General features: G+C 46.7%; 2 protein-coding genes across 4 annotated transcripts in view; one reads left to right on the top strand and one right to left on the bottom strand.

The window, feature by feature from the left end:
- The window catches only part of rtkna (rhotekin a), a 56,759-nt gene extending 47,064 nt beyond the window's left edge, over positions 1-9,695 (top strand). For 2 of the 3 annotated variants that reach the window (XM_076270377.1, XM_076270378.1), the window contains exons 6-12: positions 762-986; positions 1,529-1,623; positions 2,538-2,644; positions 3,030-3,158; positions 3,892-4,057; positions 4,973-5,077; positions 6,868-9,695. In XM_076270377.1, the coding sequence (XP_076126492.1) occupies positions 762-986; positions 1,529-1,623; positions 2,538-2,644; positions 3,030-3,158; positions 3,892-4,057; positions 4,973-5,077; positions 6,868-7,667 (1,627 nt within the window). In that variant the 3' untranslated portion in view covers positions 7,668-9,695. Of the gene's footprint in view, positions 1-761; positions 987-1,528; positions 1,624-2,537; positions 2,645-3,029; positions 3,159-3,891; positions 4,058-4,972; positions 5,078-5,497; positions 5,507-6,105; positions 6,764-6,867 lie in introns of those variants that run through there. The other variant, XM_076270379.1, reaches the window with a different exon arrangement.
- A 366-nt stretch (positions 9,696-10,061) lies between these two features.
- The window catches only part of LOC143106091 (uncharacterized), a 33,090-nt gene continuing 23,151 nt past the window's right edge, over positions 10,062-20,000 (bottom strand). Inside the window, exons 5-16 of the mRNA XM_076270269.1 lie at positions 16,490-16,627; positions 15,737-15,814; positions 15,357-15,508; positions 14,904-14,958; positions 14,541-14,615; positions 14,224-14,329; positions 13,386-13,832; positions 12,637-13,083; positions 12,026-12,094; positions 11,655-11,740; positions 11,312-11,363; positions 10,062-11,196 (exon numbers count right to left, since the gene is read on the bottom strand). Of these exons, the coding sequence (XP_076126384.1) occupies positions 11,060-11,196; positions 11,312-11,363; positions 11,655-11,740; positions 12,026-12,094; positions 12,637-13,083; positions 13,386-13,832; positions 14,224-14,329; positions 14,541-14,615; positions 14,904-14,958; positions 15,357-15,508; positions 15,737-15,814; positions 16,490-16,627 (1,842 nt within the window). The 3' untranslated portion in view covers positions 10,062-11,059. The remainder of the gene's footprint in view (positions 11,197-11,311; positions 11,364-11,654; positions 11,741-12,025; positions 12,095-12,636; positions 13,084-13,385; positions 13,833-14,223; positions 14,330-14,540; positions 14,616-14,903; positions 14,959-15,356; positions 15,509-15,736; positions 15,815-16,489; positions 16,628-20,000) is intronic.

Genomic DNA, 20,000 nt, shown 5'->3' with positions numbered 1-20,000 from the left:
CGGATTGAGCAGATGCCTCTATCCAAAGCAACACAGACTGGGAATGGAACCCAGGTCAACTGACCAAATAGAATGGAACCCAGGTCAACTGACCAAATAGAATGGAACCAGGTCAACTGACCAAATAGAATGGAACCCAGGTCAACTGACTAAATAGAAAGGCACCGCTGCAGCCTGTACTTTCACAGCCAACGTTTGAGAAACCCTCAGTACCAGTTCTGCGTTTGCTAACTGCTGTTCCCCGCAACGGCAGACATTTTAATGAGCGTTAGAGTTGTACTGCCAACAGGCAACATGTGGGAGATTTATTGCTAATAGATCAACGCTCTGGCACTCCTGTGCACTTCATTACCAGATGGCATTTCAAGATTATAACAAGAATTTCTGGTGTTTTTTCCTATATGTGTGTGTGTGCGTGTGTCTGTGTGTGTGTGTGTGTGTGTCTGTCTGTCTGTGTTTGTGTGTTTTTATGCGTACATCTGTTCTGGGTGTGTCTGTTTATTCGTTTTCTCTGTCATTTGCATGGCTTGGTGTTTATGTGTGTGTTTGTGTTTGGGTGATCTTCTCTCTCTAATTTGTGTGTATATCTTTGTCTATGTTTTTGTTTCTGTGTTTTTGTGTCTGTCTGATTTCTATTGCCTTTTTGTTTGCCTGTGGATTGTGTGTGTGTGTGTGTGTGTATGTGTGTGTGTGTGTGTGTGTGTGTGTGTGTGTGTGTGTCTGTCTGTGTGTATGTGTGTGTGTGTGTGTGTGTCCATCAGTAACGAGGCCAGTCCAGGCTTCGAGCTGCGTGTGGAGCTGTACAGCTGCTGCTCGGAGGATGACTGCTCGGCGGGCAGCACGCCCAGGAAGCTGGCCAGCAAGCTCAGCAGCTCCCTCGGCCGCTCGGCCGGCAAGAAGATGAGGGCCGCCATGGAGCCCGGCCCCGGCAGCCCCGTCAGCAACGGAGGCGGCGCCACACTGCTGCTGCCCGTCTCCTCCGTCCCGTGAGTGGACAGTCCCTCTCTTCGTCCCCCATCCCTTACGCCAGCCAGTTGTCCTTGTCCGTTTGCTCACCCCACCTTAATTGCCCAGCAACTGATGCCTTCACCCGCTTTGTCAATAGCGATTAGTCAGGGGCAGTTATGTCCAGAGAGGTTGATTTTCATGGTGCCTGGCATGTCCAGCAGGGTCTTATGGTAGCTGATAAACAAGTGTTTTGCAATGCCTGTGAGTGGAGCTAGCATATTGCTCTGATAGCTATTAAAGGCTGTTACCACACTACAGATTTTTAGTGACTTTTGCCCTTCTTTTAAAAAAATATTCCATTCTTGCAAAGCACATAGAGGAGATGGATATAAAGGATAATATTCCAGACTTGCAAAGCACATAGAGAAGTTAGATTTAATATATGTGCTCCACATGGAAAAGCACCCACAGCATGCCTTTAGCATTGCTAACACCTAGCTAACACCTCACTGTGGCATCTGAGCCAGTATAGCACCTGCCCTGTGTCCCAGTGCCAGACGCGTGTCCTCTTTCTCCGCAGGGGCCCCAAGTATCACCTCCTGGCCCACACCACACTCTCACTGGCACACGTGCAGGACTCTTTCCGCACGCACGACCTCACCATCACTGCCAACGGTGAGTGCAAACCTGACTCCAAGGGTGCTCTGTCCGTTTCTCTCTCTCTCTCTCCTTAGAGGTGCAGTCACCGCTGATCAAATGGCACCTCTCTCTCTCCGGTGCTCCAGAAGCCGTGGAAGGTTGGACTCACTGCTTGTTTTCCATGTACAGTACAGTACGAACCATGGAGGGTTTTCTTGTGGAGATGACAGCTAGACAATCACATGAAGCAATCACTGAATTTGACAAGCTCTTTATGGGGTTTGAATGGTGGAGGGCACCTTTAAGAGCATAGAGCTGCCTCTAGTCTGGCCCAGATTAGGCCCACAGACTGACCCTGCCATCTGGAACACTGCAGGACTACACATCCTGAAATCACATACAGACAGACAGACAGAGAGAGAGAGAGAGAGGGGGAGAGAGAGAGGGAGAGAGAGAGAGAAAGGGAAAAGTATGGACTTTGGAAGGAGAGCACATCACAGAGGGGGGTAAATGGAGTATTGATGTGTTGTGAATTATGAAATGGCTGCTCAGTCAGTTCTCCATGGCTGGCTTTCAGGCTGAGACAGTAGCAAGAGGAAAGTCCTGCTGGGGGCTGTAGTTGGAATCAGTGTAATTAGCTGCCATAACTCAGACTAGTTCAGGAGGCTATGTAAACATGTGTATGTGATTCTTCATTTAGTGATCATGTGCAAATCTATTCAACAGAATATAATTAGCGCTTTAAACTGCTTTTAGTTCAGCTCGAAGTAGTGTTTCCACACTATATCCACAGGACTTTGCCATGACAACATGACACATTCATTAACTCCACCATAAAATCAATGGTTTTGATCATTGAAAGGCCTCAGGGGCGTAGTGCCCTGTTCACTGCTGACTGTTGGAGGCGCTGTTGAGCGTGTTTCATTCCTGTTGTGTGTGTGTGTCCACAGAGGACTGCTCCTTCTGGGTGCCGCTGTACGGGAGTGTGTGTTGTCGCCTGGCGGCCCAGCCCAACTGCATGAATCAGCAGATGATGAGCGGACGCCTGAAGGTCAAGGTGTGTGGCTCACACTTCCCTGTCCCGGTGGGTCAGGTGGATGTCCTTCGAATGTCCCACTGAACCTTCTTTATACATCCTCTTCTCTGCCTCTTCTATATCCTCCTCTCTGTCTTTTCTATATCCTCCTCTCTGTCTCTTCATATCCTCCTCTCTGTCTCTCCATATCCTCCTCTCTGTCTCTTTCTCTTCTTGTATTGCTATGAAACTCCTTTGAGCAGCATGTGTCTTCACTGTTGTTGTTGAGCAGCATTTGTCTTCACTGTTGTTGTCCTCTCCTCTCCTCTTCTCTTATTCTCTGTCACTCTCTACTTGTATTATTTACTTGTAAAGTTGGACCTTCTTCATCTGTTTTTTAATCTCTACTTACCTCTACTCCTACCAGCATGGGAACGACTCTCAAAGCTACACGAATGTCTACGGTGTCCTTAAGGGGACAAACCTCTTCTGCTACCACCAGCAACAGGACATGGACGCGAATGTGGATCCCGCAATAACAATCGGCATCAACAAAGTAAGTCGGGGCACTTTCTCACGAGCCGCTGCGTAATTTCCTGAGACAGGAAAGACAAGTCATGCCCCAAAGCATTCAGCATCTATTGATTTCCTCCCTGCTGCTCGTTACTGACCACCATAATTAATCACCACGCGTCTCAGAACCCCAAACAGTCTGACCCGACTATCCCTCTTCATCCACGCTATGTTAAACAGAGACTTCACCACTAAGGCACATCTGTTTGCTGTTTTTCAGCTACCAAATGTTTTTGTTATTATTCACATAGTGCGCATTTAATTACCCCCATTTTTGTGTGCGTGTGTTGAACCACATCAGTGTCTGAGATGTCAGCGGAGGGCTTGGGTGTGGCCGTCTTGAGTCTGTCTTCACGGGCAGAGTGAGAGAGTCATGGGGAGAGCCTCTGTTTTATTCAGATGCACACAACTTGGCAATAGAGCGTCCCGAAATGGTTTTAGAATGAAACATTCATGGCTAGCTCATCCTGGAGTTATGCAGCGGGGCTTGTTACGTAGTGAAGAACATACGGGGTGTGGAGAGCCATGTGTTAATGCCGACAAGAGGAAAAAAGACTGGCCTATATTTTGGAGTTGTTTAAGTCTCCAAAATAATGTGTGTTTCTCTGTGTGTCTGTGTGTTTTGCTGTGCGTGTGCGTGCGTGCTTGCCTGTGTGTGTGTGTGTGTGTGTGTGTGTGTGTGTGTGTGTGTGTGTGTGTGTGTGTGTGTGCATTAGGAGACGAGGATACGAGCGGCAGAGAGAGACCCCCACAGTAAGGCCCAGAGCATCTGCATCAGTAACCAGTACGGCGGGGAGGAGGTGACACACACACTCCTCACAGAGAGCAGAGAGGACACGCAGCGCTGGATGGAAGCCTTCTGGCAGCACTTTTATGACATGAGTAAGAGTCAGAGGGACCATGTGCACAAACACACACACACACACACACACACACACACACACACACACACACACACACACACACACACACACACACACACACACACACACACTTACACACACACACACACACACTGCCTCTCTAACAGTGCAATAAACAAACTCCCACATACTCACACATACAAACTCCCACATAATCACACTCACTGCCACAGATACTCTCTCTCACACACACACACACACACACACACACATACACACATACACACACACACACACACACAGGCACACACACACACACAGCAACACATGGTATACCTTTTTAACCCACAGTGCAGTAAACAAACAAACTCCCACACGCACTCTCATGCATAAAACACATTGGAATTAAAGCATTCTGCTAAGCCAGTCTGACCCTAACTATATATTCTCACACAGACCATCACAGTGTTACAAACACAAGTACACTGACACAGATAAACAGTCAGAGACTTTGCCAGTGTGCTAGTTAGGCTGCTGTAGCAGAAGCAGTAGTAAGTCCGTATATATGGAGTTGGGTAGTTCATATGAACTGATACAGGCTGGCACAATTTAATTTAGTTGAATTGCAATGTACATGCCATAATGTTACTTTACTAAGAACATGAGGTATATTTCTGCCTTGTAAAAAGTGGAAATGAATGACTATTTATATTTAGAAATGAGGAACCTGTAGTGCAGTTCTCTCTCAGAGCCTACATCTTTGGTCTATATGATATTTGGGAAGAAACTCCATGTGTTAAAGGAGGTGAAATGTTGTCAGAAAGGTTGACTTAATAGAGGTAGCTAGCCAGATTGTGAAGTGTATGGTGCATGTAGTTGCCATTATAAAAGACTCTGGTCAGTGAAATTAAACATGCACGTCTGCCCCCTGCAGGCCAGTGGAAGCAGTGCTGTGACGATCTGATGAAAATCGACCTGCCCTCGCCAAAGAAACTAGCCCCACTCACACCTAAGCAAGGCTCCCTCTACCATGAGATGGGTAAGGAAACACACACACACACACACACACAAACAAACACACATTTGCTGACTATCACCCTAGGCTTTTATCATCATATCAAATACATTTTTTTTTTTTTTAAACAAAAAAGACAATATTGTGTCTGGTAGGCACTGTGGTGGTAATTAATCACTCTGTATAGTAACATATTGCTGGGCTACAGTGTAATATTATCTAACAATGTGACCATTGTTTGATTTGTCAGGTGATTCAACATGTCTGTATAGCAGAGTCTTAGAGACGGTAGTAATAATAAAAAACTAGCCTCAGTCCACCTGGACTAGACCAACTAACTCATATCAAAGAGATGCTTATGAGCTGGTGTAAAGGACACCAGCTGTGTCTGGCGGTTAGTATGGCGGTCAGTGTCAGGTGCTGGATTGTCAGGTGTGGGGGAAGTGCTGTCCAGTCAGACACACACTCAATCTCAACACACATCTCCTTTAGTGAAGGTCAGCCTTGTGCTTTACGAAGCGTGTCTGTGTGTGTGATAAAAATGAGTATGTGAAAGAGACAAGGGGTGTGTAGATTCTTAATAATCTCCTGTCTCTGAGTGTCTGTGTGTGTGTGTGCATGCCACTAACTGGGCTCTCTGGGGCTCCTGTTCCTACTGGGGAGAAACTTCTCTTCTGTCTCTACTGCTGAACTGCCGTCTGCTCTGTGTGGGTTTGTCTGACTGTGTTTTTCTCTTTCTTCTCTTCTCTCCCTTTTCCTGACTGCCCTCCTCCGTCCTCCACCCTCATCTCTCTATCCCTCCATCCATCTGATTTGTCTTCCCGTTCGCCTTTTTCCATGTGGTTGACCCTTTTTCAAATGAATTGATTAATTCCATATTTCATAATCCATTGACCACATTGTCACAACATGGCCACATTTTTTTGTTTGGCATCACCCTCCCTCATAAACACACAAACATGGACACACTTATAATTAATATCCATCACATCACACACACACACACACACACACACACACACACACGTCGTCCCCCTCCCCTGGCCCCTTAGCTCCCTCTGTCGCTGCCCCGGTGTGTGAGGGGCTGCTGCTGCAGGATAACGCCGTTGCTGCGGAGATCCGCGCTCTGCTCTCCTCATATTACAGTGACAGGTGACCAAGCGCGACCAATCACGCCTCAGCATGGTCTTGAATCATCCATCTGCTAGGGAGATGCATGGTGGTGTCAGCATTACTACATAACAATTGCCCTGGCAACATAATTTCTAAACAGTATGGATTTTGTTTGATCTAAACTGCTTGCGTTGTAAGTTTAAAAGTCCATATGAAACCTTCTGACCCAGAGCCTCAGGCCCATTGAAGACACTGAGTGAACATGTGTGGCTTTAGAAGTAAATAGGAAGTAAATACCAGACCTGTCAGCAACACTTGTTTTTACATCTTCATCATCTGACAGCTAATGAATATTGCTGAATATTGTTTGCTGTTTCGTGTCACATAGGTTTTAACATGGATATTTATGCTGCCAACTGAACTTCACTGTCATGGATACCAAAGGTTAATTTAATGTCAGTCTCATAGTTGATTAGTAAGTGTCTGTACTTGGAGTTTGGAATCACAAGCAGTACAGTACTTCTTACGTTGATTTCGGATTTAGTAATAGCTAATAGCAGTAGCATTTAGTGTTTTTGTGTTTCATCATTCTAGTACAAAAAACCCCACATCTCCCTCCTGATACCCCGTATGTCACTCCCAAAATAGAGATGATTCATGAAGTCGGAAACTGTCATAATGACCACTCTGTCTCCTCGTAGTTATTGACCCGTCGGACGACATTGGCACGGTGACGGACATCCTGACGCGGCAGATCCAGGAGTGGGAGCTGCGCACCCAGCTGAGGCGAGGCGCCGCCACTCCCCCCGCCTGGATGGCCCTGTTCGAGGAGGAGGGCTCCCCGCCGACCACCCCCCAGCCCATCCCCCGCCACCACCACCACCATCAGCTGCGCTCACCGGCCTCCCCGTTCCTCAGCCCCGGACGCCAGCCTGGCCGCTGCGGCCGCCTGCTCTCCTCTCAGGCCAGCCTGGCGTCGGACAGCGACAGCCCCTGCAGCACGAGCCCTTGCTCTCGCCACTACGGCTGGGCCGCCGACTCCCCTTCCTTCATCTCCCCGTCGCCCACGCCCTCCTCTTCCTCCTCCTCCTCCAAGACTCGCTTCCGGCCGCGTACCCTGTCGCTGGACGCCAAGCTCAGCAGCTTACGCGGCCGAGGAGGTATAGGCGGAGGTATGGGAGGAGGAGGTGGAGGAGTTGGCGGTGTCGGCAGGGTCCTTCAATGCTCCCCGCAAACCCCGGCTATGACGTCCTCCTCCGCGGCCACCTCGTCCTCCTCCGTGGCCCCCCACCACCGCTCCCCCACCCTGGCCACCCTGTCCAGCTCCAGCAGCTCCAGCACGTCCAGCAGCTCCAGCGAGGGCAGCACGGGCAGCAGCACGGGCAGTGCGGGAGGCCACGAGGGCGACATGCCCTTCGCCCGGCCCACAGGAGCCCGGCGCAGCCTCAGGAACTTGCGCACGAAGCTGGACCCCCGCAACTGGATGCAGAGCCAAGTTTGACGCACAGCCATCCCTACCCTCATCCGCACCCTCACCCTCACACCCTCACAATCACGCATAGCATTACATTTAGAAGGAAAAAAAAAGACTGAGCAACTGTTGAGAAGAAGAAGAATTTCTTGTCTCTTTCATTTCCCTGGGAACGAACTGGAATGATTAAGGGCCGAAGACTGTCCGTATAATGACAGAATGGGAGCAGGCCAGACGCAAACAAAACGCAGGTCTATATGACATGGGAGATTACCTTCTTATCACTTGGGAGTCAACCATTGCACAATGTTTACTCACGTGTAATACCTACAGGTTTCACAAGGTGATTCTTTAGATTCTTTGAGCCCTTTAGTGTCAAACTGGAAAACAAATCAGCATCCACATCATCCCTCATGAGCCAATAATAAGTCCTGCTGGTGCCATGTTCAGGTCACTCCCCCTGTCCTGAGAATGGAAACCCTTAGGGAGATGTGGTTGGTATCTCTTCCTTTGAGTTAAGCATTATGGGTACTACACAGACTCCCAAAGATTGTGTACATTTGAGCTTAACGGAAGGCTCAGTGGAATTCACACAAACTGTGCAACTACTTTAAACTCACCACATACTAATAATACTGTGATTATACTCAACTGTTGTTAACCCAAATGCAGGTTTATCCTTGAGGTGTACCCTTAGTTGCTGTAAATCTAAGACTGTAACAGAAAAAAGAAGTTGTTTTAATAACTCAATAATGATAACATTAAGAATTTCTCTTAGATTTCTTCTCAACACAAAACGTAATGTTAGCCTTGAGACTGTCCCTAAGTAGAGGAGATGTGGGAGACCTCTCCCTCCCTGGTAAATGCATGCCTGTGCTTTTGAGAAGAGAGCAGAGAGCAGAGCATGAGTCCCCTTACTTCTGGTCACCTGACTAAGTGCGATTGCACCAGCTCCACTACCTGCTACTGTGATACCCTCAGGGCTACGCCATTTTATAAGATCTCCCCAGAGTGTCCCTAGAGAACTTCCCATATTTTGAAGTACCTCATATTAATGTACATGCAGTACATACACTCACTACACCCTTTACTTCCCCAGAGAAATGTTAAGCCCTCTGTACATATGGATCACATTAACGCTGCAGCAGCCTGAGGTTTTTATATCATTTTGGTGCAATAGAGAGTATTGCTTTGTTTCTATTCAAATGGGATTCATTTTTTTCTCTTTTCGTTCAGAAAGTTGCATCACTTCAAATGATTGAAAAAATGTACACAAAGTCAGAAATTCAGCTGTGGTGATCAGATGTATATGATAGGACACTCTTAATGATGAACCACATTTAGTTAGTTTATGCGAAAACAGATTTTACCTGAATACGCAGTTTACCATAAAGATAAATTCAATAGTGTCCTTGTCTCCAACAAGACAAACAAATACACAGTGGATTGAAAGTATGCAATTTAGATATGGAAATATGGATAAATATGGAATATGAATTTTATTTCGTTTGGCTCTCGATTGTGAGCATTGTCATCATAGTAGATGTAAATGAGATGAAAGATTGTAATTATGAAATTGGCAGGTTTCCATGGATGCTTAATCTAACAGAGTATCCTATTGTCCCATAACTCTCTTTTACAGTGACTATAAAATATGCCTCTGCATCGATGCAGACAGCGAGCATGTTACACGGTTATGAAGACTGTCCAGTGGCCAGCATGACCCAGTGACTTGCTTTATGAACACTCTCTACTTACTGTACCATACAGTCATATCAGCCTTTGTTATTATTGTAAAGTTTTGTAATCTAACATTTTATTTGTTCCTTTTATGTTAAATTGTTCATGTATTTTGTTATAAATTCTGATATATTATATTGATATATTATTTTATCAGTTACAGGCATAACTGTTCTGTCAGAAATAACACTGATTGTTAACACCTGTGCTTGGTTATTGGTCAGCAGGCTGTCTGCATGCACGTTACTCTTTAAAGAGATCAAACTTTAAGAGGAAGAAGCTAACTCCGTACATAGCCCTAACAATAAATTATTCATGAAGTAAATAACTACACAATTGTCTCCTACTCTTTCTTTTAATATATTCTACCACTGTTTTTTTTTTTCATAAAACGCTAACACCTACTTCTCTGCAATAATGTTGATTTAAAAAGACCACCAAGGGAGGAGTTGGCGGCATTGGCAGGGTCCTCCAATGCCACCTTATCCTCCTCTGTGGCTTCCGGGAGCTCCCATTTACAGGCCTCTCTATGAATTAGGTATTGTATGGTCATCGTGGGCCTCTCTATAAATTAGGTATTGTATGGTCATCATAGCAGCAATTCTACAAATGTCAGTGTTCACAAAAACAAAGCAATGAACATGAATAAATTATGAAGGCAAACAGAATAAAAGCAGTGGAGTGTTCCAGATTGTATGATACTGTATTTACAAGAAAGAATGGACAAACCCAGACAAACATGAAAGTACAAACATGACAGAAACGGTGAACTTTCCTTCTAAACAATTTGCCTATAAAACATAGCTTTTTACATGAGCATGAAAAGGACGTTATCAGCAGTCTGGGGTGTTACATGGTAAGACTGACTAGTGTACAGTGGAATAGAAGAGAACAAGCACACAAATGCAGTTAGGACTGAGAAGTGCAGTTTCTATTCCGCACCACGCCAGACTGAACGAGAATCATTCTCATTATTTAGGAAGGAAGTATAGAATATTGGATTGATTCAGCTTTCTGATTGGTATACGGTTATCCCTGCTAATGTGGTCATTTCAAACCCCTGGTTATTGATGAAATTTCATACACGTTCCAAGTAAATCTAAGGCTAAATATAATAGATACAATGAACTGGTCATTTGTTTGTTTTCGTTTTCTTTTTAAATCCACTCTTTTAAAGCAGTGCCCACATAGATAATGGATATTCACACAAATGTAACATCTGGCTGAAAACATGGAGCATGAATTACACAAGACAAACTTCACTTGCATATTAAAGGGGAAAATACAATATTTGTGCAAAAGTTGGATTAAGACTAAAAACAGAAATGAAATCCAAAATGCATACATAGTGGATTATTTGAGAATAATAAAAAGAATTAAGAAATGGTTAAGAGATGTGAGGATAAATGTTTAGCCTCACTGTGAGAACCTGCATGTTGGTTAAAATAAAAATTCTGTTACTTATATATGAAGCTGCCCCTGATCGATCCTGATGAGTTGCTCAGAGGGAGTGTTTAAGACCAGTCCGATTTCAAAAGGTTTCAATGGTGTAAGAGTAGAGTAAAATGCTGGTGGATAGGATGTCTGCTTTTGGCTGGAAGAATGAAGGGATGTCATCCCTCCATCCCTGTGTGTGTGTGTGTGTGTGTGTATGTGTGTGTGTGTATATGCGTGCGCGTGTTTTAAATGGTTTCGACATAGTTGGCAGGAAAGAGCCCTTGGCGGCCATCTTTGCTGAAGCCCCTCCACCAGCCTTTGTCCACAGTCTCCACATCGCTGATAATGTCTCCCGGCGCAAAAGAAAGCTCTGATTCATCCTCTGCGTACGACAAAGAGAAAAGAGTGAAGAGAAGTGTGTTGGTGTGTCTTCATGCGTGTGTGTATGTGTTTGTGTGTGTGTGTGTGTGTGTGTGGGGGGGGGGGGGCATACTGACCAGCCTCATAGTCATAGAGAGCTCGTACACAAAGCTGCTGTTCTGGTGATCCCTGTAAAGAAATGGTAAAAAAAATGGTAGAATGGTAGAACATATTCTCTGTTCATATTCATTAAACATATATTTTTTTCTATTGTATGTGAACTGAACCATATACAGCAGGGTTTACCTTACCATATTTATACCATCATGGAAATTACAGAGACACAACCACTTTCTTTGGTCTGTGTATGTGTGTGCGTGTGTGCGTGTGTGCGTGTGTGTGTGTGTGTGCGTGTGTGCGCGCGCGTATGTGTGTGTGCGTGTGTGTGTGTGCGTGCACGCTTGCATTTACTGGCTGTACCTCATCCCCATTTTCTGATATCTCTTTCCCCTGTTCCTCCACAATCCCATCTTGGTCCATGCCTGTCATATGCATGTATTCCTTTTCTGGAGAAGAATGAGAAGGAAATGCGGGTAAGTTCCTCATTCCTCATGTCTTTCCAAGTACAGGTATAGCACCCTCTACCAATCGGCATGTCACATGAATTCCTAACTGAGCATTATGTAAAGACTTACATGTTTGTAGCAAAAAATAAGATTGCTCTACCGCACACTGTTGACGTTTACTCGATTTTATTCAGAGCGAACAACGCGTTTCGCATACAGAGTCCTCAGGTTCGCTCACTAACATGTTTGTGTTTGTGCAACTGCAACATTGGTGTTCTATGGTACCTGTGCCATTCTGCAGAGTCCTGCTCTGCACCAGCAGCAAGTCCTCACACTGCTCTAGGGCCTCTTCACCTGTATCAACACACACGCACGCACCCATACACACACACACACACACACAAAACACACCCATACACAAGCACAAAGCCCAGTCAGCCATGGCAAAAGAATCTGTTGCCACTTGTTTGTGGTGAGTTTAACAAGCCTGCTTCTCAACATCATGCTGGTGATGTTGTTTAACTCATGCAACTACCAAATGAACAGATACGTTCAAAGAGTACAAATGTCAGGTAGATACTTCCCATCCACCCTGCACTTCCCACACAGATAGCATACGCATAACCTCATGATGCAGATAAATGTCTGCTCCAATATCTTACAACAGCATGCCTTGCTGATTGATCAGGATCATATGATCAAGCCATTACTCAATTAAAATGTGCTTGCTGTCACAAGGGAGTGTTCCAGCAACTTCAGTCCAGTGCAAAGTCCAAACTCCTGAATACTGTGCAAAGACGCTGAGTGCAGGGCAACAGCAAAGCATGTGATGAGAACACAAGGCCGCATGTTTAGTAGGGGTCAGGAGGAGGGTGGTCCAGAGCACAGCTGCCTACCTGCGTCCACTGGCTCTTCGCTGTCTTCCTCCTCCTGGGCCGGCTCCACATACACCTCCTGCTCCTCCACCTCTTCCTCAACTCCTTCCTCGTCCTCCTCAGTCTGTGCCTCTGGTGCTCCTCCGGGTTGTGGCTCCTCCGTCAGGATCTCCTGCACCTCCTCTGGCTCTGGTTGTGCTACTGGCTCTGATTGTGGTTCTGGTTCTAGTTCTGGTTCTAGTTCTGGTTCTGCAGAGCCTGTGGAGGCCTCGGGGGCGGTAGCCTCCACCTCCTCCTCATTCACATCTGTGGCGCTGGCCGTCGGAGCCTCCACCTGTTCTCTTTGTCCTTCCTCCTCCTCCTCCTCCTCCTCCTCCTCCTCCTCCTCCTCTTCCACAAGGACGGCCCGGACACAAATTCCTGCCTCAGGTTCCAGGCTGCTCAGAGTGTGTCCAGCTGAGCGCAAGTCTAGATGGAGACAAAAAACAACCCATGACATTGTATCAGCCTTGTTTCAAACTATGTCTGTCTAACAGGGACGTTCAACTGATGGAGACCCAGGGACCACCATTCTGACTACGGAAGCAACATGAATAGAAACATGCTGAGTCTCACAGTGAAACTACATTATTAAATAGATAGATAGATACTTTATTGAACCCAAGGGAGCACCCAAGGGAGACCACCAGTGGGCCTCAGCTCACCTAAACTCCTTATCTAGCACATTTTTCTCATGTGCTAACTCATACTCCCATTATTCATACACTCACCCTCTGGGTACTCTGGGCTCTCAGCAAGTGGCTCAGCAGTGGCGCCACCTGGTGGGGAAGCAGGAGGAGAGCAGGAGGCCTGCACCAGGCTGGCCTGCAGACCTGGGGAGGCCGGGGCTGGGGACGGGGCTTCCTGGGGCTGAGCGGGGACTGGGGGCAGAGCGGACGGCGGCGGGGGTCTGGAGGGTGGCATGCTGGGTAATGGCACCACCGGAGGTGTGGAGCGTTGTGGCGACGCGGGCGGAGAGCGCAGGGGAGAGCGGGACGCCTGGGAGAAGCCGGAGGAGAAGGGCAGAGGGGAGGTGGGGGTCCGGCGAGGGGACTGGCCGAACGGAGACGGGCAGCTGTCTCTTGGGCTGAGTGGTGAGGTGGGACCCCCGTCGGACTTCTGGAAGATGAAGGCCGTGTCTGTGAGGCTGCGTCTGTAGCGTCGGAACGGGGGCTTCCCTGCACAGAGAGCGGGACAGAGGAAGATGTCTCACAAAAGAAGGGGAAGCACTATCTTCTGCTCAGTAATGGAAAGAAAGATCCTCACATCTCATGGCTGCTATCCGTTGTGAGACAGAGTGTGTGTAATAAACAAAATCATTCACAGTGACGAAAGTAGTTTCAGACTGTGAGTGACCTACACAAAACATGTATGCAGGTCTTCAATGACACTTAACCAGTAAATATAGCATTTAAGTTTCCTAGAGCAACATCAGTGTGGCCTCTGAGTGCTCCCTGGCTTTACCATGTGAAGCACCTCTCCATACCAATGGAGGTCAGAGACACTAGAGATCACTGTGACCTGTGTGAGTGTCCTTGACTCCCTGCTGGAGCGGTTGCAGGTCAATACCTGTGTGTGGGGACTGGGGGCTGCCAGGGGGCTGAGAGGAGGAGGACAGCTGTCTGAAGAACTCTCTGGGGTTGTTGGACCGCTGCTGGACCAGTGCTGCTGCCTCCTAGTGGACAGAAAGAGAAACACACACTCCTGTCAACTGGAGGATGGTTAGCACATTCTTATGTTGACAGGAAGGGGTGTGTGTGTGTGTGTGTGTGTGTGTGTGTGTGTGTGTGTGTGTGTGTGTATGTGTGTGTGTGTGTGTGAGAGAGAGAGTGTGTGTGTGTATGTGTGTGTGTGTGTGTGTGTGTGTGTGTGGAGAAGTGGCTCACCGCTGCTTTCTCTATGGACTCACTGCGTCTGAATCGTTCTCTGAGCTCTTCTTCATGCTCTCTCTGTTGCTGGTCCTGTTACAAATACATACATACATACAGACATACATCATACGCACACACACACACACACACACACACACACACACACACACACACAGACACACACACACACACACACACACACACACACACACACACACACAAACAAACCGGTTACTTAAATACAATTAATAATTCTACAGTTCTACAATTAATATCACGTGCACTCACACAAAAAAGGGACAGAAATTGATATTGGTCTCTCCAGACATAGCTGTCCATGTGACTGATTGAGTTCCATGTGTGTCAGTGGTGACTCACCCATTTGGACTTCTCTTTCCTCCTCATCTCCTCCTCCGTCAAGGCCTGCTGCCTCCTGCAGAAAGTTATTCATAAAGCCATGTTTATTACACCAGTGAAAGACATACACTGAAAATGATGTGGAAAAATAGATATGGAAAAGTAAGTATTATAGTACAACAACACCCATTGCATGTTACAATATGTCAGTGTCAAAATATGAGATAATATGTCAGTGTCAAAATATGTGATAATATGTCAGTGTCAAAGTATGTGAGCACGATAACATGAGGTGAGACATTTATGAGAGGGGAGGCTGTCTGGTTCATAAACAATCCATCAACACTGCAGTTAAACACATTTAAACACACACATTCACATACACACACACACACACACACACACACACACCTAGACACATATAATAACTTCTGAACAAATATGTCTGGCTGTCCGTAAAGTGTGACCTCTGACCTTTGTTCCTCAATCATCTGCAGCTTCTCATTCATCTTCCTGTCCCTCTCCTCTGCCTCCTTCCTCTCCTGCATCACCCTCTCTCTCTCCCGGCGCCTCCTCTCCTCCGTCGCTCTCTTCCGGTCCTCCTCCTTTCTCTCTTCCTCCTCGCGCTGGGGAAGGGCGTGGGGACCCAGACAATCAGATGAATTAAGACCAGAGGGCCAAACGTCACTCCATATGATTTATTACATGTAATCAAAACTAATGAACTGGATTTCCTGTGCTACAGACCAAGGAAATGACACTAGTTCATATTCAATTGTGCATGCAAATATGTGTCAACGGTATGTCAGTCAACCAGGTGTGGTAGGTCAGGTGATGTTCTCTGTGATTCACACCTCTGCACGTGCCCAGAAAGAGTCCCTGTTGATTCTTCTCATCTCCATGGCAGCGTTTGTTTTCCTGTAGTTTGTGCCCTGAGCACAGAGACGGTATTGATGCTTGGTTACCATGCAACAACTGAGCGTCACAAACATCATCATCGATATTACTAGCAGGATTAAGGACATGAAAATTACTAGCTGACACTGTTTTGTGTCTTGCCCTGACATGAAGATTTATAGTGAAAAACTTTGAATGCAAACAAACACAATGACTGTGTGTGTGTGTGTGTGTGTGTGTGTGTGTGTGTGTGTGTATGTGTGTGTGTGTGTGTGTGTGTGTGTTTGTTTGTGTGTGTGTGTGTGTGTGTGTGTGTGTGTGTGTGTGTGTGAGAATGTGTGTGTGTGTGTGTGTGTGTATGTGTGTGTGTGTGTGTGTGTGTGTGTGTGTGTGTGTGTGTGTGTGTGTGTGTGTGTGTGTGTGTGTGTGTGTGTGTGTGTGTGTGTGTGTGTGTATGTGTGTGTGTGTGTGTGTGTGTGTGTGTGTGTGAGAGAGAGAGAGAGGAGAGAGTATGAAAGAGGGAGCTGGAGAGTGAGAGGGGTAGTATCATTGGTCAGCACTCTGATGTTATATTGTATACAATATTAACTGTTACACTAAGGTCTCCTGTTGCACTGTAGCTTGAATGGTATCCCTCATTAGGTGGCTCTGGATTAAAGTTTCAGCTAAATGAATAAATGCAATAATAAGCACGTAATAAGGGCACTGACCACCATCTCCTCCTTGTCCACGGGCACGGAGCTCCTCCTCTGGGGCTGCACCGGCGGACGCACCTTGGCCACGGCTGCGGCCAGCTTCTCCTCCGTCACGTCCTCCGCGTTTGACGCTGTGACAAACGTATGAGCCTCCTGTTGGCGGACACACCAGACAGACCAGACAATTCAGACCGACATGGACCGTCCACTTGGGTTCTCAAATTCCAATTCATACCTCTTTACAACTTGATGAATTTGTCATTTTATATACTAACACGTCTTACATTTCAGGTAAGTAAATCTGAAGACCCACACAATGTCAAGCATTGTCAAGCACTATGCCCCGAGGAGCCCTGTTTTAGTGACAAGTCACAGAGTGTCCTAGGAGCTGACAGCAATGTGAACAATGAAGACTGACTGTGGAATCTGTACTATTTCTACACAAGCACTCATACACGGCACAGGTACACATCAAGTGTGGGAGACAAGTGGTAAGAGGTAGCTGTAGAGCAGTCACTCTGTCAGTGGCTGGATGACATCAATGTACATTATGTTCAAACTAACTTGTCATATGTCATCCTAGGACTACAGAATGTAGTCAGAGACAGGCCGGGGCCGGTCTTTTAAATATAGGAGAGCACAGCCAAGGGGTCACGGAGAGAGAGAGAGAGAAGAAAAATGTTCAAGTGTGTTTACTGTGGGGAGCAACACAGATGAGACCCAGAGGAGGAGGAGGGGGGAGGAGGGGGGGGGGGGTACATAGTCTGTGCTGGGGCCACTCATGTCCATTCCATACCCATACACAGCAATGTTTGCACACATCCATGTGCACAGTGCTCAATGTTCAGCAGGCCCAGTGGCTGTGTTTAGTGCTCTCCTCTGAAGAGTTATGGCTTGAAGAGAGGAGATAAGAGATGGGGAAGGACATGTGGCTGTAGGCCGCACAGCCTCGGGTGAAGTGACTACAACTTAGAGCAGTCAAGTGCAGTTTTGCAGCAACAGCTCTTTCTTTCTGTCTGCCTTTCTCTCTCTCTCTCTCTCTCTCGCTCTCTCTCTCTACCCTCCCCTCTTCACCTAAACCACAGATTTAGAAGTCTCTATCTGCAGCTTTAGAATTCGCATCCTATCTAGCTGTGCATCTCCCTTTCTGGAGACAGAATAAAGTAAGCTGTCAAGTCTCACCGCCACAGCACAGACAAAGGATCGCATCTCTGGATGTAGCTAGTCTTTCACTGTCACCTTCCTCAGAAAGATCCAAGAAGGGATCCAAGCCGCAGTGCAGCGCAGCGCAGCGAAGGTGAGCTCAGACTCAGAGAGTGGTGTATGGTATGCCCCTGGAGCTATCGCTGCTCCTCCAGCAGCAGGCTCCTGCTCCTGACAGGTAGCTCACCGCACTGTGTTTATCTTTCACATCACCCCGAGAACAAACACGCCGCCGTGGCCAGCTAGAACTCGCTGAGGGAACAGAGCGGAGTGGTTCTCAGCGTTAAGAAGATGGAGCGAGCAACAGACAGACATGCTGCGCGTGACCAAAGGGGATTTGGATCGAAACTCCACTAAAAGGCCTGGCTCTGCTGATTTTAATCCTCTGATATCGATACCTGGAGACAAGAGCCAAAGAGGCTCAGCAGATGCCAGAACGATATGGGCTTAAATCAGTCAAGCAGGTCCACACCCCAAAATTCCAGCACGCCCCGACCCAGAAGATAAGCACTGGGATTGGGCAGAACCCGAGTTAAACACCCCTGCCTGTTAGCATCTGGGCTAGCATGCTGGTTCTTGTCTGAAAGATTTTCTTGATGTTTTTATAGGTAATGCTTCTAGGAAGATTTATTGGAGCACAACGTAAAGGTGTGCTTTTGTACATTCACGGCTGTGCCAATAAATTGCGCAGGTCACATAAACTGTTAAGAGTTCACACCATGCTCTGGAACTGTAAGGGCTTAAGGACGCTGTGTGCTTGAACCATCCTGTCCATGATCGGCATCTTAAAGGCTTTGCACTCTCTCTTCTGTCTCATTTCACGGGTTCAGACCTGATGTATGAGGATCAACTGTGACATCCTCAATTTACTTTGTCATTATGGGCCTAGTGCTGAAAATGTGCATGGGTGCTTGTAATAATTGATTTGGAGGGGGGTGGGGTGAGTGGCTCTGACAGACTGAACAGTCATTTTGACGCAGTGCTCTGTCAACCCTGAAGGGGGCACTGCACTGTACTCATTATGCTTTTCTTCACTGCCACCGCATATGCTGCTGTTAATCATCTTCTGGCTCAACTCATGAACCAGATTCACATTTGTCCCACTGTGGGCGTCTGATTAGTTGACTGATTATTTTCCCCCTTTATTCTCTCTTCCCACATTTCTAATCAGACATGTACTGTATAGCTTGCCTGTGACTATACTGTTCAGAACAAACATCTTGGGAACCCCCTTCTAAACACATACCACATATCACACAGTGTATAACCATAAATATACTGTCATTCAGACAACCTAACCATTTAGTAAAGTCAATAACCAGGTTGTTGTTCATGAGCATATTTCTACTAAATACAGGCTGCTGCCAGAGCTTTCTCCTCATTATGGTTCCCCTTCATGGGCAATGGCTACAATGTCTGCATAGCTACGACAGCAACATTACAGTATGTTACCATAAACAATAGTCAGTGGATGGCCTTTACGGCCCATCCCTTTGGAAAACAGTGTCTGCTAAGTGATTAAGCAGAACTGTCCTGTTCACGGCTAACTTCTCACGCCTCTCCCACACACTTCCTTTGTCTGATAATGTTTAAGTTTGTCCTGGCAGTGTCTTTGTTTTTGCACATGTCCAAACGTCTCCCCGCTCCCTGTATGCACAATTAGCTCTTCATTAGGCTGGGCCTGCTCCCTGCTCTCACTCCTGTCTCTGGTGAAGCCACGCTGGAGAGACAAAGGAGAGCGCTGTACATCCCCAGGACATGGACCAGTCTGGGCAAGTGCAATATGGGGATGTCACAGTGTTGTTTTTATCTGTTTTCTCTCTCTCTCTCTCTCTTCCTTTTTACACTTTCACACCATTCTCTCTCTCATACTCTCTCTCTCACACATACTTCATTCCCTTAAAGCCCCCATGTTTCTCACCTCACTAGTAATGTTTCCTCTGGCTCTTGATTTATTAAATCTTGTCTTTTAAAGTCTCCTTCTGGCTGAGAACACCGCTGGCACAAAAGGCTACTGACATGAATCTGACCCCCCCAGATCTCACAAAGGCATCTCCGTTAGATGTGCTTTGCCTGGCTGCAGAAGTTCAACACCCAAAGGCAAACTCAAAGCTCAATTAGCCTGCAATGCCAACACTTGTCTGGATCCTGAATTTGTGTAATGGTATCTCTTTACAGCTACAGAAGTTCATGCAAAAGGTATCATATCCCTGCCCTCTCTATCAGCTACTGGACCAGTGATATTACCTTGGAAGTGGATGTGGATTTCATTCTGAATGCTAAAATGCTTTGATTGTATATCCTGCAATCTACATATCACATA

This window comes from Alosa pseudoharengus, unplaced genomic scaffold (genome assembly GCF_046254945.1).
Source record: "Alosa pseudoharengus isolate Yale_2024_CS ecotype anadromous, Long Island Sound unplaced genomic scaffold, YU_APseudo_1.1 YU_APseudo_1.1_scf_6, whole genome shotgun sequence".
NCBI lineage: Eukaryota > Metazoa > Chordata > Actinopteri > Clupeiformes > Clupeidae > Alosa > Alosa pseudoharengus.
Note: the sequence above shows the minus strand (reverse complement) of the source record. Positions and strands in the feature narration are given on the sequence as shown.